Genomic DNA, 24,144 nt, shown 5'->3' on the forward strand with positions numbered 1-24,144 from the left:
GTACGTTTTCAAACCACTTCACTTGAAGTTCAATGACGTGCACATGTACAGGCATATGTTTGTTACAGGAAGAGAGCATTCCTTCTAGTTGTAGTGTTATGTCTACACAAAGTCCTGTTCCAACTGCCACCCAGAGATAATGTAGTAAGATAACTAGCAAGACAAAGATAAAGCTCATAGGTTATAGATAGTACTTTATATTCTCAGATAGACATGATTGGATGGTCCTCATTACACATAGAATACAACTAGTTTCAATACTGCAACTCCTCAGTGAAACTATACGATGTGGGGTGATCAGCCAATCACATTAAAATGTCATTTACACTGCATGTTCTTCTCAAGTTTCTTCCAAGATGTAAAACTGGGATTGTAATATGTGACTATTGAAAAACAAACAGAAATGTGTCCTTCATAGCCTACCATATGAGAAAGCTTATTGAACTAATGTCCTTTTACAACTAGTCCTACATGTTTTCAGATGTTCAAATGGAAAACCAGATTTAGTAAACAGGCAAAAGTAGGATTTCAAGATCACGGTATCCAGATTCTTATAACATTTTAAAATGACATTTTAACAAAATGGTGGGCTGGGCCGGAACTGATCAGCTCAACTACCATTAAAAAGGATATTGTAAGAGCATAGTTTCAGTCAATGTAAGGTCAATGCAAACACACAATATAAAATGTTTATTTGCCTAATATAAAACGTTTACCTACCTAATATATAACATTTTACCTAGCTAATCTGCGTGAAATATTTAGAGGTGTATGTAACATACATTTAGCAGAGTAACATGTCAATAAACACAAAAACTCAACAATATGCTCTTATAGTTACGTCGTCTCCTTTGGTTGTAATGGTCCTTTTTAAAAGCTAAAAGAACACAAGAACATCTAAAGTGTTGTTAGTATGTGATGAGATACAAATAAATACAGCAGGAATCTTTTGGACTCGTGACAGCGTTACTGAAAAGTGCATGGCTTCCTTCAGTCTTTTCCTAAGTGCATAATTATAATCTGCAACATCACTGTAATAAATAAGAGACAAGTTCCACAATATATTTCCCATATACATCCGTTTTTGTTTGTCCTTGAATTGCTTAATTGACGTCCCAGCACACAGGGTGTGTTTCAGCTGAAACAGGTCATTCTCCTATTGGAGGAAAACCTGCGAAAAAACAATAGCGCTGGTTACATAGACTGCAGAACATTAAAGTAGAGTCCAATAATCTGTCCTTTGTCCCCAAGTATGCACTGCATGTACTGGTATAATAAATATTGTGGAAACTGTCTAGCCCATACCTACACCTATCCAATACTTTATATATGGGGAGTAGTGAATAAGTGCACACTTCAGGAGATTTGTAGTTACATAACATTTATACTGCATGAATACATAGTCACACCCCTAAACAGGTATTTAGAGCAAAAAGCTTAAAATATTTAGCTGACTCTGAGAAGCGTTAGCTAGTGAGCTAGCCTACCTGTTTTCAGTTGGTTGGATGAGTAATACAGATGTCCTTTAGCCTAGCTAGCCTCCCTGTTTTCAGTTGGTTGAATGGAGGAGTAATACAGATGTTCCTTAGCCTAGCTAGCCTAGCCGTTTCCAGTTGGTTGGTTGGATGAGTAATACAGATGTCCTTTAGCCTAGCTAGCCTCCCTGTTTTCAGTTGGTTGGATGAGTAATACAGATGTTCCTTAGCCTAGCTAGCCTACACGTTTCCAGTTGGTTGGATGGAGGAGTAATACAGATGTTCCTTAGCCTAGCTAGCCTACCTGTTTTCAGTTGGTTGGATGAGTAATACATTTGTTCCTTAACCTAGCTAGCCTACCTGTTTCCAGTTGGTTGGATGAGTAATACAGATGTCCTTTAGCCTAGCTAGCCTACCTGTTTCTAGTTGGTTGGATGAGTAATACAGATGTCCTTTAGCCTAGCTAGCCTACCCGTTTCCAGTTGGTTGGATGGAGGAGTAATACAGATGTTCCTTAGCCTAGCTAGCCTACCTGTTTCCAGTTGGTTGGATGGAGGAGTAATACAGATGTTCCTTAGCCTAGCTAGCCTACCTGTTTTCAGTTGGTTGGATGAGTAATACAGATGTCCTTTAGCCTAGCTAGCCTACCCGTTTCCAGTTGGTTGGATGGAGGAGTAATACAGATGTTCCTTAGCCTAGCTAGCCTACCTGTTTTCAGTTGGTTGGATGAGTAATACATTTGTTCATTAACCTAGCTAGCCTACCTGTTTCCAGTTGGTTGAATGAGTAATACAGATGTCCTTTAGCCTAGCTAGCCTACCTGTTTCCAGTTGGTTGGATGAGTAATACAGATGTCCTTTAGCCTAGCTAGCCTACCCGTTTCCAGTTGGTTGGATGGAGGAGTAATACAGATGTTCCTTAGCCTAGCTAGCCTACCTGTTTCCAGTTGGTTGGATGGAGGAGTAATACAGATGTTCCTTAGCCTAGCTAGCCTACCTGTTTCCAGTTGGTTGGATGAGTAATACAGATGTCCTTTAGCCTAGCTAGCCTACCTGTTTCCAGTTGGTTGGATGGAGGAGTAATACAGATGTTCCTTAGCCTAGCTAGTCTACCTGTTTTCAGTTGGTTGGATGAGTAATACAGATGTACTTTAGCCTAGCTAGCCTACCTGTTTTCAGTTGGTTGGATGAGTAATACAGATGTCCTTTAGATCTGGAGGTTGATGAAGGGAGCGAACCCCACCACATCCTGCAGTATCACCAGGGAAATAGACAGACAACAACACATTATAGATGATACTTCATATCCTTTCAGATGGACATTTTGTTTTGTATGGTCCTTACAGTACAATTGTTTTCATCAATGCCTGAGTGAAACAATACAAGACACTGTGTGTTCAGCCATTCACATTAAATGTATAGGGTACTGGATGTTCTTCCAAGTGTTAAAACTGGGGGGGTGATATGTGATTATTCAAATACACTAATTGTTATGTTATAAATGACAGTAATAATTGTACATGAGTGAGTCCTTCGCCCTCATACCTGCAGCAGCACAAGGGCCCTCTGTAATGGTGGCTCCACGTCAATTTCAACGTTCCTCTTCCGCAGAGGGTCCAGACTGGACTCTGTCACGTTGTGACAATGGTTCACCTTCAGAGACTGCAGCTTGGGGCAGTACTCTGCAACAGTCCTGCACGCACGCACATACACACACAGCAGGACCAAAAGGTGTAAGGACAGGTTTACCAGTGAACATCAAAGTAGGAGTGCCAGTCTCCCCTTCATCCAAAGCAAGCTGGAGCAGGACATACTCTGCAACCGTCCTGGACACAGCACGAAGAGGGTTCTTACAGGTGTGCCATTGCAGATCTAAAAAAATGTGTCATGACATTACCCTGTTGGGTGAGGTTTATGACCTCCCCCTCCACCATAAATACCTTTTCCCCTTTTCTCTCTCTACAGAATGAACTCTTGGAAAGCCCTTTGTTAACATAGAGATAGTATGGTAACATCAAAAGGTTGGGGAATGGAACAATATTTCTGTAATCCAACCAGTTGAAAGTGTCCGTTGGTACTTAAAGAATATGATGTCAGATCAGTTGTCGTCTGAGAAATTATTACTGATGATAGGAAGACATAAATTGTTTCTTGGAAAGTCTACACATTCTAGTCATCAGATTCACATGGAATTGCTATGCAATTTAAATGTTTAAATATGAAACTATTTGGGAAAATATTAAATGTAATTTTATCTTTCTAAATGAGAGAATTGTTTTCATAAGTCATTTTATGCTCACTCAGTGGCCACGCCCAACTGAACAGACATTGGTTGGAGAGGGATGAAACACGCCCTTCTCTTCCCCAGTATAAAGCCCCCGTGACCCAATTCACATCAGACTAAGCAAAGCCCAGCGTGAGCGGTGGTTGAATATCCACGCTACATAACGAAATGTACATGAGACCAGATCACGTGGAGGTGACGATCACTACGCTGGAAGGATGAATTTCTACTAGACCAGCCAGAATTCAGCACAAGCTAATTATGGCAAAATGGTATGTACTTTGAACTCTTGTTCACTAATGAAAAAGTGATACATCCTAGAAGTCGAGTTATCCGCTGCAAACGTACGTGGCCTAGGAAAGGACAGACAATCTCCTAATAACAACGACAGGCTATAACGTATCCGCTCGACAACACTACGACCAGAAAGATTCTTCAAAGGACAATGGCGATCTCTGCTGGGCAAACTAGTCTTCCATCTTCGACCCATCTATTGAAGCGCAGCTCAGTGTAAATATATATCTTGCATTTTTCTTTTCCGAATGGGCTGTTATTAGAATGCATAAGATTCTGTATTTACGGTAGCATAGCTTCTCAAGGTCTGATAGCAACCCAATCCCCTTCGTCCCTCGGTATTCCCGCTCTTTCATTCAAACCCAAGCCCCTTTCTTTGTGTAACCAGGCGTCATATCGGTTTCGTCCACTAGGGACTTTTCTTTTATGACATGATTAGTAATCGATGTATGGTCCATCCTATGTAATTCTGTGTGATTATTTAGGTATTTAGTAAATAAATAATTAAGCCAATTACTGTATTACTGATTCAACTTGTTAGCCAGGGTTCGTGAAGATAACCAAGAATTTTATGAAGTTCAGATGAGACTGAATAAGGTGACGATAAATAATTGACTGCTATTGATGTAAAACATCTTCAGATCTTTAAAAGTTTATTAGGAAGACACCAGGTCTATAAACACTCTTCCGTGGTGCCCTAGGTTATTAACGAGTTAATTGTTGCATGGTTTAATTCAATCACATAATCAATCAAACGTTAGGTAATCAATATGACAAAATAGCCTGTCATCTCATTTAATTATACTAGAGACACGACAAATGTCACCGTAAAATGTCAGCCCAGAGCGAGACATACAGGTGGAACATGACAGTAGAAAGACAGTGACACATCTTTTAGTCAAAATCAATCTGACTAGTACATAAACATGCCTAGAATAGTACATCAACCTGACGAGTACATCAACCTGACCAGTACATCAACCTGACCAGTACATCAACCTGACCAGTACATCAACCTGACTAGAGCCTGACGAGTACATCAACCTGACTAGAGCCTGATGAGTACATCAACCTGACTAGAGCCTGACAAGTACATCAACCTGACTAGAGCCTGACGAGTACATCAACCTGACTAGTACATGAACCTGACTAGTACATGAACCTGACGAGTACATGAACCTGACTAGTACATGAACCTGACGAGTACATCAACCTGACTAGTACATGAACCTGACTAGTACATGAACCTGACTAGTACATGAACCTGACTAGTACATGAACCTGACTAGAACATCAACCTGACTAGAACATCAACCTGACTAGAACATCAACCTGACTAGAACATCAACCTGACTAGAACATCAACCTGAGTAGAACCTGACTAGAACATCAACCTGAGTAGAACCTGACTAGTATATCAACCTGACTAGTACATCAACCTGACTAGTACATCAACCTGACTAGTATGTCAACCTGGCTAGAACAATATTAGTATATCAACCTGGCTAGAACATCAACCTGACTAGTACATCAACCTGACTAGTATATTAACAAGACATGAACCTGACTAGTATATGAACCTGGCTAGAACATGAACCTGGCTAGAACATGAACCTGGCTAGAACATGAACCTGGCTAGAACATGAACCTGGCTAGAACATGAACCTGGCTAGAACATGAACCTGGCTAGAACATGAACCTGGCTAGAACATGAACCTGACTAGAACATGAACCTGACTAGTATATTAACAAGACATGAACCTGACTAGTATATGAACCTGACTAGTAAAATCAACCTGACTAGTAATATCAACCTGACTAGAACCTAAATAGTATATAAACCTGACTAATATATGAACCTAACTAGAACCTAAATAGTATATAAACCTGACTAATATATGAACCTGACTAGAACCTAAATAGTATATAAACCTGACTAGTATATGAACCTGACTAGAACATGAACCTGACTAGTAAATCAACCTGATTAGTACATGAACCTGACTAGTAAAATCAACCTGACAAGTAATATCAACCTGACTAGAACCTAAATAGTATATAAACCTGACTAGAACCTAAATAGTATATAAACCTGACTAGTATATGAACCTGACTAGAACCTAAATAGTATATAAACCTGACTAGTACATGAACCTGACTAGAACCTAAATAGTATATAAACCTCACTAGAACCTAAATAGTATATAAACCTGACTAGTATATAGATAACCTACATTAGCAAAATACAAACAAACACACACAGAGAGAGATGATACCAATGATTTGAGCAGTCAGTGTATCCAAACAACAGTACCTGATGGAGTCGTTCCTAACCCTCAGGCAGCCTGTCAGGTCCAGCTGTTCCAGCTCCCTGCAGTTCTTGGCCACTTCCTCCACAGACACGTCTGTAATGTTGGCGTTGACCGCCACAGACAACGACCTCATCTTCAGACACTTCTTGGATAAATAACAGATGGCCTCGTCTTTGAGCTGGCGGCAGGCGGTCAGGTCGATGGACCTCAGGCCCCCACAGTGGTCAGCCAGGCTGCGTATGGACAGGCTGTCCACCCATTCACAGTGGGCCAGGCCCAGGTACTGCAGGTGTGTGCAGCTCAACGACACGGCTACTAAGGAGTGACGGGTCAGCCGGTCACACCCCCTCATGTCTACTCTCAGCAGGTGCTGGTTCTGGCCAATCACAGGCAGCAGCTCCGTGTCTGTCACCCAATCGGAGCAGTTCTGGACGGACAAGTTCTGTAGGACTTTGTTGTCCCTTAGTATGTTGCAGAATGCCTCCTTGGGAAGGCTAGGCCCTATCTGTGAACATTACAGGAGTGTGATCTTAAACTGGGTATTAGGCTAAATAGTGCATGAGCATTTAAGTACAAGAAACTGTAAGGAAATCCTGTAATAAATAGAATGGATTTTGTGTGGCCTACCTGTGTGAGGTCAAAGGTGCGACAGTTGGCCAGGTACACCTGGATGAGGGCATAGAACTGCTTGCTCACTCTCTGTAGCCGCACCAGCTGGCGTAATGGCAGGTAGCAGAAGATGTGCGTTACCAACACATCCTCCCAGGGCAAATCCAAGAGGTGACATCTGCCAACAGACATTTCAAACTTGATCAACTGATGAACAAGTTAATGGACAAATGTAGCACAGTCACACATCAACGTCTGCCTCACGTTCTAACTAGCGCTACAAAGAGTGATGGCTAGATATGTAGCTAGTTAGCTCAACCGTAAGGCATGATGTGATGATTCTGCAAGACAAGGCAGGACATGCATTCTCCAACTGCCGTAGCAAAACACAGTAGTAAGAATAGGTAACTAACGGTTAGCTAACTAGTTCTGCTGACACGTTTTTATTGTAACGTTAAAACAAAAATACATGTGTGCTTACAAAATACATACTTGCAACACTCTGTTTCCGCATCCATTTTGAATCCGCAGAAATATGCGAGATAGCTACATGTACAACGACAGATTGTTAGCTATCTTGTGAGCCTTGTTTGAAGCTTTCTGGCTCAGCGACAGCTTTTTGGGCTGTATTCCCAAACTTCCGGGTTCGACACTGGGTACGTTCCATAATGTAGAGTCAACCTCTCAGCGCAGGAATAGGGAATCTATATCTCACTAAATGTGTTTGTTTTGGGAGAAATAAAGCTGAGAAAAATAATACATTGGAGTAATTATTGATGGTCTTTGACAAGTATGTGCGATGTTTTGGTAAAAATATACGACCGAGCGTTAGGATCCAAGTGACATTTCGACGCCTGTGGATTTTACCGATACGCACCCCCGGTCAATGTCTGTAACACGAGAGGAATAATATATTTCCTGTAACCGCTCCAAATAAGGAAAAGCATTGCTTTTCTTTTGTCATATTGGCAATTGTAGGAATGATTTTATAAGTTCTTTATCAGAAGGAATTATTTTATTATCCAATGGTTGCTCACAATGTGAAGAGCTTTGATTAATGTCAGTAAATGAAAAGTGTTCTACAAATGCAATGTATTATGTATGGCAAACAAAAGGTATAGGCCAAGCCTTGACACAGCAATAACCAACAGGCTCAATTAATGAAATATTAAATTCCATCTAAGCTTTGGTTATGTTGATCATACTTAATTCTCTACCATGTACAAAATAATCAAGAATCTGAGGATATAGTACATTATTTTTATTGTAAAATAGATTGTATGTCCTATAGTGACCCCAGGAACAGCACCTATATTAGTTTACTATTGTTCTACAGTATTTCCAATATATGCATAGATTTTTTTTACATACCTGTCATGTGAATAATGAGAGATAACCAATGACAAACTGTCACTAACATGATCTGCATACCCATGCAAACTGCTGAACAAATAACCATCCCGGCAATTCATCTCTTAGCATCCAGGGACACAATGGAGTCAACCATGCTGAACAATTGCTGAGCCTATAGTTATGGTTCTCTGAATGAGGAGGACCAACAGGGTGGCTTAGTGAATACCCACCGCTGACTAACTGCTCTGCTCTGGATATAGGCTACAAGCTAAAGAAGAAGTAGAACCTCTAATGGCGTGTGTTAAATCAATCTATGATTTCAGCGCTGAGACCTTGGACGGTCAGAGCGTTCCTCTCAGTAACTACAGGGGCAAGGTGCTCCTCATTGTCAACCTGGCCACCTTCTGAGGGTCAACAATAGAGGAGGTAGGCTAACGATGATTCATGGTGCTAGCCTATACAGGCTAAAAGCCTAATAATGGTCAGCTGGCATAGGCCAAACGTTTGATTGTGTTGTAGTATTAGAGATATTCTACAGTCAGTCCAAGGGGAATGTTGAGGTGGTGTTCTAATTTGATGTGTCATCTAACAGTACCACAGAATGAATGCACTCATGGAAATGTTTGGTGACCTCAACTTCACTGTCCTGGGATTCTCCTGCAATCAGTTTGGTCTTCAGGCACCTGGTAAGAGAGTCTTTTTGAAATAACAATAAAGGTTTTTGATCTGTTGTAACTTCTAGGCCTACTTTGTCTCTAGGAGTAATGCTAAGTATCAAAACGCTCATGTGTGGGCTCCCAAGTGGCGCAGCGGTCTAAAGCACTGCATCTCAGTGCTAGCGGTCTAAGGCACTGCATCTCACTACAGACCCTGGTTCAATTCCAGGCTGTATCACAACCAGCTGTGATTGGGAGTCCCATAGGGCGGCGAAAAATTGGCCCATTGTTGTCCGGGTTAGGGGTAGGCCGTCATTGTAAATAAGAATATGTTCTTAATTGACTTGCCAAGTTAAATAGTATGCTTGTTTGTCATGTGTGATGACGAGACCATTTTGTTTTATAAAGCCTCTGTTTCAGAACTAATAAGCTCACTGGTCTGTTGCATTTGTTGTTGTTTCTTCCTTCAGAGGTTAATCATGAAACCCTCAACCTTCTCAAGTATGTAAGGCCAGGTGGGGGGTTTGTCCCCAAGTTCCCTGTGTTTGGCAAGATCGAGGTCAATGGGTTGAATGAAGAACCTCTTTTCGCCTATCTCAAGGTAGTATATTTGACATGTCCTTATGCACTATTGTGTACTGCACTCTGGGGGCAAGTTGAATACCTTATGGACATTAGACCTCACTAACAGCATTTGTTAATGTCTTGTACAACAGGAGTCTTTGCCCTATGTGAACCCTGTCATAGGAGATATAAAGAAGTTCTACTGGTCACCCATCAAAGTCAATGACATTCGCTGGAACTTTGAGAAGTTTCTAATCAATTCTGATGGGGCGCCTTTCAGGCGGTAAGTTAAACACATTCATGAAAAATGACTTGACAGATATATATGTGTATCAATCATTCATGAATTCATTCATATAATTCATTAATTCATGAATTTACAAATAAGATTTGAAAATACTTAATGTCCTGTTCTATAATGGCCTCTCCTTTTCCCCAGTTATGAACTTCATGGCCCTACTGAGAACGTGGAGAAAGACATCGCAGGCCTACTATAAATGGAGTCATCTGTTCCCTTTATGGCTGTCAAGAAAGTGGGTCTTTCACCAGCAGAGGCAGAGTGACGAACCCTCAGTAAATGCAGACTAAATGCAGCTGAGCTGGATCTGATGGAGAAGGGAGAAGGACTCTGAGTTTCAGTGCATTCACTCAGAATATCAGATCCCTCCAGCCCCTGTTGGTGATCAGTAGGCCTATCACTATGGTCTCAATATAACTAACTACTCCCATTTGTTATTGTTGCAAAACAGAGTTAGTCAATAAATCTTAAAATGTGTTGTCCATTTAATTGTTTAACATTGTTAAAACAACATTTTTAGGCTACAGTAGGAGAAAACCAAGTCTCCAGCTGCATAGAAACTCAAACCTACATGTATGGAATGATATACAATGCATACAGAATATACACAATTTAACTGAGCACTTTGTGGATGTTTAAGGATAAAATACAATTCATTATTTGGATTGTTTTCTGTTTGACATTTCTATACTTTGACATTTTTCTGATCAAAGAGACTGCTATTCTGGAAAAATACCCCCTTTTTTAAGGTGGTAAGGGGGCAGACAAGGAAGAAAAGTGGAATATGTTTTGAGTGAATATGGAATGGCAGAACCTTTGTAAAAGCTACAGAAGGAAATTGAATGTGGCGAGAATGAGGCTGAATTAACTGCGGTGGCAGGTGGTGTGGTGAGGGAGCTTGGCGTTGTGTGTAAAAACAGGGATACGTCCTCCAGCAGCTCAGAGACGGAACCTGAGAGTGAGGATGCAGTATGGTGAGGACTGCCAAGTTTGGATAGAGAAGAATCTGGTCCAGTAGGAGTGACATTTTTGGAGAAAGTGGACGCTTGCTTTTTGGTGGATCCATTTGTGGTTTCAGGATGGGTGAGAAAGGATGAAGGAAACCAGTAGTGGACTTGTGATATTTTTTTGTGTCTCTTCTGATCAGAGGGAGCAGCCGCTCCGTGTCACGTAACTTGGGTCAAGATCTGTTTCTTGCTTTGCTCTTAGGAACAGGACACCATTGAAAAGAGTGATTTCTAGGGTAGTGTAGGTGGGCTGTGACTGGCTTCACACTCCAATACAGTAGATGGCGTTGTATGCACCAACAAGTTGGATGCAATCCACCAACCAAATCCCAAAGAAGAAGAAGCGAAGCGGGGGAGAAAAAAAAGAAGAAAAAAAACATTGGATTTCCGGTAGTTATCACTGGACGCATGCGTATTTCACCGTTCAATGTCACCGCAACAATTGAACATGGCTGCCGTGGGGTTCAGAAATTGGGCTCGAGCTCTTTCCAAAGGGAAACAGCCAGGCTTCTCGGCGCTTTTCTCCCAAGTCAGAGCAGGTTGGTTCATAGATCTTTAGGATTTTTGCGATATCATTGTACAAATGCAAAATACCTGCATCAAGTTGGAATGGAAGTTAGAACATGCCAGGCAAAGTGTCGCTAACCTTGAGCTAGCCTACAACAGAGCTGCATCTCGTTCAGTGGTTTACTTACGTTAGTTAACGCGTCATTCAGTAGTATGTAGCTGGCTGTCAACGATCAAATATTAGGCTAGATCCCATACACGGTTACCTGGCCAGCCAACGTTACGGTCTTGGGATAACTTGTGCAAGTACATACGCTAGGTATATATACCTAGTTTTGACCAGAGCCCAATGGGATGCACTATATATATGTGTGTGTGTGTGTGTGTGTGTGTGTGTGTGTGTGTGTGTGTGTGTGTGTGTGTGTGTGTGTGTGTGTGTGTGTGTGTATTATTTTTTAAAGCAATTCCTAACGTTACTCTCAAACGGCTAGTTAGCTAACAATCACTCTCTGGTTGATCATGGGGATAAATGGTACTGTATTGACTTGTTTTCAAATGTTGTCTAGCCTCTGGACCTTCCAAGGGCATGCTGCCAGGGCCATACCCCAAGACGCCCGAGGAGAGAGCAGCTGCAGCAAAGAAGTACAACATGAGGGTGGAGGATTATGAACCAATCCCGGATAATGGCGAGGGGTAAGGAAGTGGGGTACCATGGATAAGGAAGGACACACATGCCATTGTTTTCCTGTCATCTATACACCACCCCATTACAGCAGGAGCTATGTTCCTTTGCCAGACAACTAGCAAATTGATTTGATAATTCAACCTGTGGGTTGAACTCACTGAAATGACTGAGGCTCTGCATCCCAAACGGTATACAATTCCCTACATAGTGTGCTAGTTTTGACCAGAGCCCTATGGGATGCAATATATATATATATATATATGGAATGAGAGAAAATATTGGACAGCAATGGGAGTTTAAGGTTTCAGGATTTGTGCATTACCTAAGGTTTATTCACCTACACACTTTTTCCCCTGTTGTGTTTCTATAGATATGGAGACTACCCACTATTGCCAGACAGGTCCCAGCATGAGAGAGACCCCTGGTATTCCTGGGACCATCCAGACCTGAGGAGGAACTGGGGAGAGCCGGTAAGATAGACGTGGGGTATATTTCTACACACTGACTGACTAATAGTGTTGTCAGGATACAGTATCAGATCTCACAATACTTCCACTGAACAAAAATATATAAATGCAACATGTAAAAGGTTGGTTTCATGGGCTGAAATAAAATATCACAGAAATGGTTCATATGCACAAAAGGTGGATTTCTTTCCCATTTTGATACATTTGTTTACATCCCTGTCAGTGAGCATTTCTTCTTTGCCAAGATAATCCATCCACCTGACAGGTGTGGCATATCAAGAAGCTGATTAAACAGCATGATCATTACAAAAGTGCACCTTGTGCTGGGGACAATAAAAGGCCACTAAAATGTAAAGTTTTTTCACACAACACAATGCCACAGATGTCTCAAATTTTGAGGGAGTGTGCAGTTGGTATGCTGACTGCAGGAATGTCCACCAGAGTTATGTTAATTTCTCTACCATAAGCCGCTTCAATGTCATTTTAGAGAACTTTGCACTACTTCCAACCGGGCTCACAACCGCAGACCACGTGTAACCACGCAAGCCCAGGACCTCCACATCCAGCTTCTTCACCTGTGGGATCGTCTGAGACCAGCCATCCGTACAAGCTGATGAAACTGTGGGTTTGCACAACCAAAGAATTTCTGCACAAACTATCTCAGAGAAGCTCATCTTCGTTCTTGTCGTCCTCACCAGGGTCTTGACCTGACTGCAGTTTGGTGTCGTAACTGACTTCAGTGGGCAAATGCTCACCTTCGATGGCCACTGGGAAAGAGGGGGAGGTGTGCTCTTCATGGGTGAATATCGGTTTCAACTGTACCGGGCAGATGGCAGACAGCGTGTATGGTGTTGTGTGGGTGAGCGGTTTTCTGTTGGGAACAGAGTGCCCCATGGTGTGGTTATGGTATAGGCAGGCAGGCAGGCATAAGCTACGGACAATGACCACAATTGCATTTAATCAATGGCCATTTTGAATGCACAGAGATACCGTGACGCGATCCTGAGGTCCATTGTCGTGCCATTCATCTGCCGCCATCACCTCATGTTTCAGCATGATAATGCATGGACCCATGTCACAAGGATCTGTACACAATTCCTGGAAGATGAAAATGTCCCAGTTCTTCCATGGCCTGCATACTCACCAGACATGTCACCCATTGAGCATGTTTGGAATGCTCTGGATCCACGTGTACGACAGTGTTCCAGTTCCAGCCAATATCCAGTAACTTCGAACAGCCATTGAAGAGGAGTGGAACAACATTCCACAGGCCACAATCAACAGCCTGATCAACTCTATGTGAAGGAGATGTGTCGCGCTGCATGAGGCAAGTGGTGGTCACACCAGATACTGACTGGTTTTCTGATCCACACGGTATCTGTGACCAACAGATGCATATCTGTATTCCCGGTCATGTGAAATCCATAGATTAGGACCTAATGAATGTATTTCAATGACAGATTTCCTTATGAACTGTAACTCAGTAAAATCTTTGCATGTTTGGTTTATTTATTTTTCAGTGTATATTAAAAATAAAAGACATCTGCCTACAAGTATCGTGACCACACAACTGACTAATAACACTATATATTAGGTCTGGGACAATACCAGTATCCTGATACTTGTTTAGTGTCGCGGCAAGAAAACAACGCAAAGCGGATTAACTCATTTAGGAAAACAGCCCTAATGTTGGAAACAAACATGTTGGGTTCTTGCCTGTTGCATGTTTTCGTTCTAGATCCACTGGGATTTTGACATGTTCATCAGGAATCGAGTGGACACGTCGCCCAGCCCTGTGGACTGGCACACCATGTGCAAACATCTGTTTGGTTTCGTTGGATTCATGCTGCTGATGTTCTACCTTGGGGAGAAGTTTCCATCTTACCAGCCTGTGGTAAGTATTGCATTGAGCAAAGCATCAGTCTTTGTCTCAGTTGTACATTTACATTTTAGTCATTTAGCAGACGCTCTTATCCAGAGCGACTTACAGTAGTGAATGCATACATTTCATACATTTTTTTTCTTCTTCCGTAATCGCTGTTGTAACCCCTAAGATGTCACAGACCAGAAGATAATATAATGATATGCTTTCCTGTTGTATTGAAACCCTTTCCCATTTTGGTATCTCAAGATCTTTTACTATGACATCTGGAATTGAAAAGGACCTATACAATTACAGCCTTTGGGTCTACCCCTCATATGTGTCCCGTGGACACTAATATTGGATTTTACAGTTGGAGCGACAGATCTGATCCCTGAATACGGTTTAATGACGAGTGTACACGGAGTCGGAGATGATGCTACTGCTGTTAGTGTTTTCATTTGTTTCCTTGCCCTGCTACCAATTCAATAGAGCGAAGACATGCATTGGTAACTGAAGCACAATTATCATATTCCACTATATTTTGCTACTTAATTTCCTTATGATAGCTCTCTGGTATTTATTGAAGACCATTGAGCACCTCGCACACAATCACCAAACACCTGTTTTAAATAGTAAAAAGGTCTTCAAATGTCCTCTTCTGTAGGAAAGGTGAATAGGTACATCCTGTCTGATGCCCCCTGTTAGGTCATCCCTGTTCTCTATTCCAGGCACCGAAACAATATCCTTACAGCGACCTGCACCTAGAGAGAGGAGAGGATCCTGAGAAACAACCTGAAGAAGTCAAACATTTTATCATTTAAATATCTACTTCTCTAAATGTGTATATTTCTGTCTAATAAAGAGTTATTAGTGTGACTTCAGTCACATTTCTGATCTTTGACCTATATCTTATTCTTTGGAAAGCTACTCCTTCTAAACCCCTTTTAAGATTGAATGGCTTTTCAAACTTTAAAACATCAAATCAAATGTATTTATATAGCCCTTCTTACATCAGCTGATATCTCAAAGTGCTGTACAGAAACCCAGCCTAAAACCCCAAACAGCAAGCAATGCAGGTGTAGAAGCACTGGCTAGGAAAAACTCCCTAGAAAGGCCAAAACCTAGGAAGAAACCTAGAGAGGAACCAGGCTATGAGGGGTGGCCAGTCCTCTTCTGGCTCTGCTGGGTGGAAATTATAACAGCACATGGCCAAGATGTTCAAATGTTCATAAATGACCAGCATGGTCAAATAATAATAATCATAGTAGTTGTCGAGGGTGCAACAAGTCAGTAACACAAGAGTGAGTGTCAGTTGGCTTTTTCATAGCCGATCTTTGAGAGTATCTCTACCGCTCCTGCTGTCTCTAGAGAGTTGAAAACAGCAGGTCTGGGACAGGTAGCACGTCCGGTGAACAGGTCAGGGTTCCAGCAGGTCTGGGACAGGTAGCACGTCTGGTGAACAGGTCAGGGTTCCATAGCTGCAGGCAGAACAGTTGGAACTGTAGCAGCAGCACGGCCAGGTGAACTGGGGACAGCAAGGAGTCATCAAGTCAGGTAGTCCTGAGGCATGGTCCTCCGAGAGAGAGAAAGAAAGAAAGAGAGAAGTAGAGAGAGCATATTTAAATTCCCACAGGACACTGGAAAAGATATAACAGCTAAGATATAACCCCACCCACTTTGCCAAAGCACAGCCCCCACACCACTGGAGGGATATCTCCAACCACCAACATACCATCCCGGGACAAGGCCGAGTATAGCCCACAAAGATCTCTGCCACGGCACAACCCAAGGGGGGAGACAGGAAGACCACGTCAGTGACTCAACCCACTCAAGTGACGCACCCCTCCCAGGGACGGCATGGAAGAACACCAGTAAGCCAGTGACTCAGCCCCTGTAATAGGGGTAGAGACAGAGAATCCCAGTGAAAAGGGGAAACCGGCCAGGCAGAGACAGCAAGGGCGGTTCGTTGCTCCAGCCTTTCCGTTCACCTTCACACCCCTGGGCCAGACTACACTTAATCATAGGACCTACTGAAGAGATGTGTCTTCAGTAAAGACTTAAAGGTTGAGACTGAGTCTGCGTCTCTCACATGGGTAGGCAGACTATTCAATAAAAATGGAGCTCTATAGGAGAAAGCCCTGCCTCCAGGTGTTTGCTTAGAAATTCTAGGTACAATTAGGAGGCCCGCGTCTTGTGACCGTAGCGTACTTGTAGGTAAGTACGGCAGGACCAAATCGGAAAGATAGGTAGGAGCAAGCCCATGTAATGCTTTGTAGGTTAGCAGTAAAACCTTGAAATCAGCCCTTGCCTTAACAGGAAGCCGGTGTAGGGAGGCTAGCACTGGAGTAATATGATCACATTTTTTGGTTCTAGTCAGGATTCTAGCAGCCGTATTTAGCACTAACTGAAGTTTATTTAGTGCTTTAGCCGGAAAGTAGAGCATTGCAGTAGTCCAACCAAGAAGTAACAAAGGCATGGATTAATTTGTTTAAAAAAAAAAAATTAAACATGCAGACAACTCTGGAATACGTTGCTTGCGTACAACTTTTTGATATCACTTATCCGTGTCGTCGCCTGCTTCCCGTGGCTCTCCTTTCCGAGAGAGAGCTTAGTGGGACTGGAGATCAGTGGATAGTCCTATAGCCAGTTGACATGGTAAATACATGGTAGGCTAATTAATTAGGCTACATGGTAAATAGGCAATTACTTGTTTCTGTATTTAAATGTAGTCCTTTATATCATAGTGCATTATGGGGCTACGTTATATTTAATTTAGGGTGACTGTCATTAAAAGATACTATCCCACTACTGTAAAACGCGGCGCAAGTGGAGTCGTCATACGTCTGGGTCTTATGCCATAATATTTTTGATTGGGTTTGACAATTAAAAATACAATGTGAAAACGAGGCCGTTTTAGGATATCAAATTATATTTTTGTGTGAACAAATTTACTTCTGCCAAATGTTTTTTTCCTATTGAAGACCATTCAAAAAGCCTACAAAAATGACAAGGTTACATCCTTAAATGCTGCGTCACTTTCATAGTGCATACAGTCACTACTACACTCAATTTCAACTTCTAAACTTCTTTGACTAACATAAAAATAGTGCCTTCAGAAAGTATTCACACCCCTTGACTTTTCCCACGTTTTTAGACTGAATTTAGATCGTCACGAGCCTACAAGCAATACCCCATAATGTCAAAGTGAATTATGCATAACGAGTCATAAGTTGCATGGATTCACTCTGTGTGCAATAATAGGGGTTAACATGATTTTGGAATGACTACTTCATCTCTGTACCCCACACATACAATTATCTGTAAGGTCCCTCAGTCAAGCATTGAATTTCAAGCACAGATCCAAACAGATACCCATCTACCAATAGGTGCAAAGGGCACCTATTGGTAGATGGGTAAAATAAAAAACGCAGACATTGGAATATTCCTTTTAAGCACGGTGAAGTAATTTATTACACTTTGGAAGGTGTATCAATTCACCCAGTCACTGCAAAGATACAGGCCTCCTTCCTTACTCCGTTGCCGGAGAGGAAGGAAACCACTCTGGGATTTCACCATGAGGCCAATGGTGACTTTGAAACAGAGTTTAATGACTGTGATAGAGAACTGAGGATGGATCTACAACATTGTAGGTACTCCACAATACTAACCTAAATGACAGACTGAAAAGAAGGAAGCCTGTACAGAATAAAAATATTCAAAAACATGCATCCTGTTTGCAATAAGGCACTAAAGTAAAACAGCAAAGAAATGAACTTTATATCCTGAATACAAAGTGTTATGTTTTGCACAAATCCATCACTGAGTACCACTCTTCATATTTTGCTGCATCATGTTATGGGCAATGTTCCCGCAAAGCAATTTCGGCACTGAAAAAATGTCAGGTCTGCTGAGCGCAAACTTGAATGTTGGGAACATTCTGTGTAACTTCTAGGACGTGTTTACTGTGAACACTGAGGCTTTACCCGCTTTAAGTTACAGTTTCAGACAGTGGCCAAGTAGGCTACTGTGGCTATTTGATCATAATGTAGGCCTACCATCAAAAATAATGGAGAAAATGCATCCCATAATATTTTAACATGGAAATAGCTGTTCTATAATTGTCTACATTAGCAGCCAATGTGTGGTGTTCATTCCATTATTACAAATAATCAAACAAATGATGCTACTCTCTGCCTTTTGGCTACTTAGCTTATTTAAGCCTGCCTCAAAATACAACATTGCCCCATTAAGACATAACAAAGCTCTTTACCAGACTGGCTTTTTAAAGATGTCTAGAAATTCACAAGTTTTGTGCTCTTGTAGGAAGCAATCACTCCCCTATTGTTGACTATAAATGATCTATAACTGGGTTAATAACTCACTAACTAACTAGTAATCACTCCCCTATTGTTAACTACTAATGATCTATAACTGGGTTAATAACTCACTAACTAGTAATCACTCCCCTATTGTTGACTACTAATGATCTATAACTGGGTTAATAACTCACTAACTAGTAATCACTCCCCTATTGTTGACTACTAATGATCTATAACTGGGTTAATAACTCACTAACTAGTAATGACTCCCCTATTGTTGACTACTAATGATCTATAACTGGGTTAATAACTCACTAACTAACTAGTAATCACTCCCCTATTGTTGACTACTAATGATCTATAACTGGACTAATAACTCACTAACTAGTAATCACTCCCCTATTGTTGACTACTAATGATCTATAACTGGGTTAATAACTAACTAACTAGTAATCACTCCCCTATTGTTGACTACTAATGATCTATAACTGGACTAATAAATCACTAACTTGCAAAGGATATAAACAAATGTGCAAACGTGGCTACATGCAGCTCTCGCTTTGATCTCAAAACAAACACATCTACTCAAGACCACTCATGCTGTAAACACAGTCCAGTTCAACGTGAACTGCATAGATCCATATATGGCAATGGTCTATTTGCATATAGGCCTACTGCAGCTCTGATTGGTTAGGCCTCACCAGTCTGTGTGTAGAGTATGGGCCGAGTGGTGCTTGTCAATGAAATAGAATCCTACACTGATGTGTTCTGCCTACAACACAATGTCTTCACTAGTTAGTTTTGTTTCGGCGGTATGTTGCATTGAAAGTGGCCGATATATTCCCACAGTAAAGGGAAACGTTGATAGTGTTAACTAAGGGAGAAAACTTGACGAAAGTTGAGTGAAGTTCAATCTCATGCTTCTCTGCTCAGGCTGTATGGCAGTCATGGGGAGTGGGGCGCCCGCCCACGCGTGCAGTTTAGAGGGAACATTGGTTATGGGTACGCTTGTCGTCGGCAAGTACTAGGGAATTTATTTAGGATAAAAATAAATGGAATAGAGTTCAGCGCAGGCAGAATCTTAGAGAAAAACAAGGTGATCTGCTTTCTAACAGACACTGTGAGACACATTCACCTTTCAGCAGGAAAACAAAAGCTCCCGAGTGGCACAGCGGTCTAAGGCACTGCATCTCAGTGCTAGAACCTGGTTCGATCCCGAGCTGTATCACAACAGGCCGTGATCGGGAGTCCCATATGGCGGCGCACAATTGGCCCAGTGTCATCCGGGTTAGGGGATGGTTTGACCGGGGTATGCCTTCATTGTAAAATAAGAATTTGTTCTTTAATTGACTTGCCTAGGTAAATAAAAGGTCAAAAATAAACTAAAACACAAGGCCAAATATATACTGGAGTTGCTTACCGAAGGTGGGAGAGTAACAATGGAAGCGGATGTGATGCTTAGTTCTGTTGGCGTGAGGGAAGATAGAGGAAATGACTGGAATACTGTAACACTAAGAATGGAGCTAAAAGACCTGAAGTTGTAAATCAAGATAAGCCTCGGTATGATAATGCCTCATTCCTTGTTCGAGTGCGATTCATGAGCAAGGACGTTTTTTTGGGGGGGGACCCGTTTATGGTCACAAAATAGGTGAAGGATGCATTGGGAGAAGTTGAGTCATTCAGAGTGACCAGGAGTGGTGTGTTGTTGATTTAATTTGTGTCAAAAGCAGAAAGCACTGTGAATGCTATGATTATTGGAGTAGGGCACTGATAAGCAAGATGGCGCCGATAGAGATGGCAGCTTCGCTTCAAGTCCATATAAGCATTTCACTACACTCGCAATAACATCTGCTAACCATGTATATGTGACCAATAAAATTTGATTTGATAAAAGGTGTCATATCTGGTGTTTCGATGGAAATTGAGGCTTCATGGTTTAAGATGAACATGCCAGGAATAGTTGATTCACATCACTTAACCCACACTGTGAATGGAAAGAAGGAGAAATGGCTTCGTATTATTGATGTTTGATGAACAAGTTCTCCCGACCCATGTAAAGCTGGGATATATGAGATATGCGGTGGGATCTGATGTACAAAAGCCACTTTAATGTCATAAATGTAAAGAAGGACACTTGTCAAGTGTTTGCAAACGGAATAGAGTCTGAGGATGCGCGATGTTGTCATTGTGATGGAAATCACATTCCCTGAGTGCCCTGTTAGGGTGAAGGAGGTCAAAGTAGGAAGGGTCAGGGCTGTTGAGAAGGTGTCCTATGCAGAGGCAGTGAAAATTGTCGAAGCAGCGGGTAGAGATGATGAAGCTATGGCAGAGGATGATCTCCAACAGTCTGTGGATGTCAGTCAATTGAGAGATCCTGAAATCATAATCATATAGAAGGTGGATTTTGTTGCGTTTATTGCGCAGGTGATTAATTGTACATGACAAACTAACAAAAAATCTAAGAAATTGTGAAAACGGCTAATAGGTTGTTAGATCTCCAGGATTTCACAGCTGATATTTTTCAGAAGGGAGTGGGACTATCCAGTGTTGATGAGTGGGAAGGATGTGGCAGTAAAAGATGAGAAGAAGGCAGAGATGATGGCCAAAGCATTTGTCCAAGTGAAAAGCTCTGTAAATTTGTCAGAGGACGGGGCAAGAGAGAACAAGAGAGGAGCATCCTGGAGTGCTGGATAGGAGGGAGGATGTAAATGATGCGTTGAATGCACCATTTACCATGGCAGAGGTGAAAAGGGCAATAAGTAAGGCTGGGATAACTTCACCTGGGAAAGATGAGAAATGTGCTATGTTATGTTGGCCCATCTTAGTGATGAAGCACTGGATAAGGTATTGGTGTTGTACAACAGAGTGTGGGAATAGGGGAAACTACCGGAAGGAGCACTAGTGGAACCAATCTGGAAGCCAGGGAAGGACAGGACGTACTGGGTCAGCATTTGTAGTGCAGGAATGTGGGGTGGCAGGAAACATATTTACAAATAGTCTGGCTGTATATACGGCAGAGCTGATGGACATACTGTTGGCCTTTCAGTGGGTGGAGGAAGTCAGGAAACGTATTTACAGATCATCTGGCTGTATATACGGCAGAGCTGATGGACATACTGTTGGCCTTTCAGTGGGTGGAGGAAGTCAGGAAACGTATTTACAGATCATCTGGCTGTATATACGGCAGAGCTGATGGACATACTGTTGGCCTTTCAGTGGGTGGAGGAAGTCAGGAAACGTATTTACAGATCATCTGGCTGTATATACAGCAGAGCTGATGGACATACTGTTGGCCTTGCAGTGGGTGGAGGAAGTCAAGCCACACAGAGTAGTTATTTGCTCTGATTCATGTGCGGTGTTAATGAGTCTCCCGTCCTTTAGGTCAAGTAGAAGACAAGACCTGCTTTATGATGTGCTACAAACCCATGGCAGGATTAGACAGATGGGTATACAGAGAAGATTTACTTGGGTCCCAGCCCATGTGGGGGTGGAGGGGAACAAGACAGTTGATGTACTGGCTAAACAAGCACATAGTAGTAGGGATGTTGATGTTGTAGTTTCAATGAGCAAAGCAGAGGCAAAAAGCCTGATATGGACAGTGATGGTGCAGAGATGGCAGGTTAAAAGCCTGATATGGACAGTGATGGTGCAGAGATGGCAGGTTAAAAGCCTGATATGGACAGTGATGGTGCAGGAGCAGGTTAAAAGCCTGATATGGACAGTGATGGTGCAGAGATGGCAGGCTAAAAGCCTGATATGGACAGTGATGGTGCAGGAGCAGGTTAAAAGCCTGATATGGACAGTGATGGTGCAGAGATGGCAGGCTAAAAGCCTGATATGGACAGTGATGGTGCAGGAGCAGGTTAAAAGCCTGATATGGACAGTGATGGTGCAGGAGCAGGTTAAAAGCCTGATATGGACAGTGATGGTGCAGAGATGGCAGGTTAAAAGCCTGATATGGACAGTGATGGTGCAGGAGCAGGTTAAAAGCCTGATATGGACAGTGATGGTGCAGAGATGGCAGGCTAAAAGCCTGATATGGACAGTGATGGTGCAGGAGCAGGTTAAAAGCCTGATATGGACAGTGATGGTGCAGGAGCAGGTTAAAAGCCTAATATGAACAGTGATGGTGCAGGAGCAGGTTAAAAGCCTGATATGGACAGTGATGGTGCAGAGATGGCAGGCTAAAAGCCTGATATGGACAGTGATGGTGCAGAGATGACAGGAGCAGTTGAATAGAGATACTAAGGGCAGGCATTTATTTCAAGTACAGAGGAAAGTCGGAGAGGGGAGGACGGCAGGAAGGGACAAAAAATAGGAGGCTATTTTTACAAGATTAAGGGTGGGACACAGCCGGTTGAATAAGATCTTAAACGTGATAGGAAAGCATCCAACAGGAAAGTGTGATTATTGCCAGGAAACAGAGACCGTGGAGCATGTATTGCTAGTGTGGGCAGTATCAGAGGGAAAGAGAGAGGCTGAGATCTAGTATGAGGGAGAAGGGGATACAGGAAAGGAGTTTAAAGAGTCTATTGTGTGGAACATCATTAGCTATAGTCTCAAATATTTTCAATTTTTTAAGAGTAACGGGCTGGCAGGTAGGATTTAGTTTCTCCGTCTTTGACCCACACTCCAGTACAGTAGGTGGCGGTAATGCACCATCATGTTGGATGCCAACCGTCGATAAACCCCCACAGAAGAAGAAGAAGAAGAAGAAGAAAAAGAAAGGCTGTGACTGGCCTCACACTCCAGGACAGTAGGTGGCGGTGTATGCACTTTAAAAATTGGATGCGATCCGCCAACCCAATCTCAAAAAAGAAGAAGAAAGTTTACCAAGACGACAGTGAATTAAAGATTTTATAAATAAACCCAGATAGACCACACCCTCTCGTTTCCAATGGGAACAAATGAGCCAAGTATGAGCTAGCGAGATCCTATTGTCGTGTTCTTGCACATATCTGCGTTATGTCCGTTAGGAACCCCTACTCTGTGAAGTGCGCAATAACTCAATTCCCCTGTGCGCCCCTTTTAAACAACGCGATTGTTTTTTACTACTTTTGCAAAGGGCAAAGTCTGCAAAACTTAGGCCACTCTTTTCACAACATATTTTAGTTTTGGGAACAGAAAACTGTATTGAGATCAAACGTTTTATCGATAAGAAAATGTGTAGAATATCGGCTAAAATCCATCTGGTTCCATCGTATCCCGCTGCCCACCATCGGGCTTCCTCTCACTACCATATATTGTACAATCCAGGTGTGCAAAACTCTTACAGATTTACCCAGAAAGACTCACAGCTGTAATCACTTCCAAAGGTGATTCTAACTTGTATTGACTCAGGGATGTGAAGACTTATGTAAAGGAGATATCTGTATTTTTTATTTTCAATACATTTGCAAAAATGTCTAAAACATGTTTTCATTATGGGTATTGTGTGTAAAAAAAATATAT

General features: G+C 42.1%; 3 protein-coding genes across 3 annotated transcripts; 2 read left to right on the forward strand and 1 right to left on the reverse strand.

Moving 5' to 3' along the window:
* Positions 1-675: 675 nt before the first annotated feature.
* LOC106577353 (F-box/LRR-repeat protein 15) lies at positions 676-7,703 on the reverse strand. Its single transcript, XM_014155315.3, has 6 exons — positions 7,466-7,703; positions 6,992-7,151; positions 6,367-6,869; positions 3,020-3,167; positions 2,644-2,723; positions 676-1,171 (listed from the first exon to the last, which is right to left on the reverse strand). Exons 1-5 carry the CDS (start codon positions 7,489-7,491, stop codon positions 2,682-2,684), a joined length of 879 nt encoding a protein of 292 aa, XP_014010790.1. The 5' UTR covers positions 7,492-7,703; the 3' UTR covers positions 676-1,171; positions 2,644-2,681.
* Positions 7,704-8,439: 736 nt separating this feature from the next.
* On the forward strand, positions 8,440-10,333 carry LOC106596058 (glutathione peroxidase 6-like). Its single transcript, XM_014187378.3, has 5 exons — positions 8,440-8,752; positions 8,919-9,012; positions 9,453-9,583; positions 9,699-9,829; positions 9,986-10,333. Exons 2-5 carry the CDS (start codon positions 8,928-8,930, stop codon positions 10,041-10,043), a joined length of 405 nt encoding a protein of 134 aa, XP_014042853.1. The 5' UTR covers positions 8,440-8,752; positions 8,919-8,927; the 3' UTR covers positions 10,044-10,333.
* A 926-nt stretch (positions 10,334-11,259) lies between these two features.
* On the forward strand, positions 11,260-15,268 carry LOC106596057 (NADH dehydrogenase [ubiquinone] 1 beta subcomplex subunit 8, mitochondrial). Its single transcript, XM_045701075.2, is given in 6 exon segments — positions 11,260-11,370; positions 11,372-11,390; positions 11,925-12,051; positions 12,414-12,513; positions 14,249-14,404; positions 15,103-15,268. Coding segments are annotated over 6 exon segments (606 nt in total). The 3' UTR covers positions 15,196-15,268.
* Positions 15,269-24,144: the final 8,876 nt, after the last annotated feature.

This window comes from Salmo salar, chromosome 18, assembly GCF_965601325.2.
Source record: "Salmo salar chromosome 18, fSalSal1, whole genome shotgun sequence".
In the NCBI taxonomy this organism is placed as follows: Eukaryota; Metazoa; Chordata; class Actinopteri; order Salmoniformes; family Salmonidae; genus Salmo; species Salmo salar.

Excerpts from the sequence above, each read along its gene's own strand:
- LOC106577353 (XM_014155315.3), bottom strand. The coding sequence starts at position 7,491 with ATGGATGCGGAAACAGAGTGTTGCAA. Across the intron at positions 7,152-7,465 it reads GCGGAAACAGAGTGTTGCAA|ATGTCACCTCTTGGATTTGC; the intron begins GTATGTATTTTG and ends GTCTGTTGGCAG. Across the intron at positions 6,870-6,991 it reads GCACCTTTGACCTCACACAG|ATAGGGCCTAGCCTTCCCAA; the intron begins GTAGGCCACACA and ends TAATGTTCACAG.
- LOC106596058 (XM_014187378.3), top strand. The coding sequence starts at position 8,928 with ATGAATGCACTCATGGAAATGTTTGGTGACCTCAACTTCACTGTCCTG. Across the intron at positions 9,013-9,452 it reads GTTTGGTCTTCAGGCACCTG|AGGTTAATCATGAAACCCTC; the intron begins GTAAGAGAGTCT and ends TTCTTCCTTCAG. Across the intron at positions 9,584-9,698 it reads CTCTTTTCGCCTATCTCAAG|GAGTCTTTGCCCTATGTGAA; the intron begins GTAGTATATTTG and ends CTTGTACAACAG.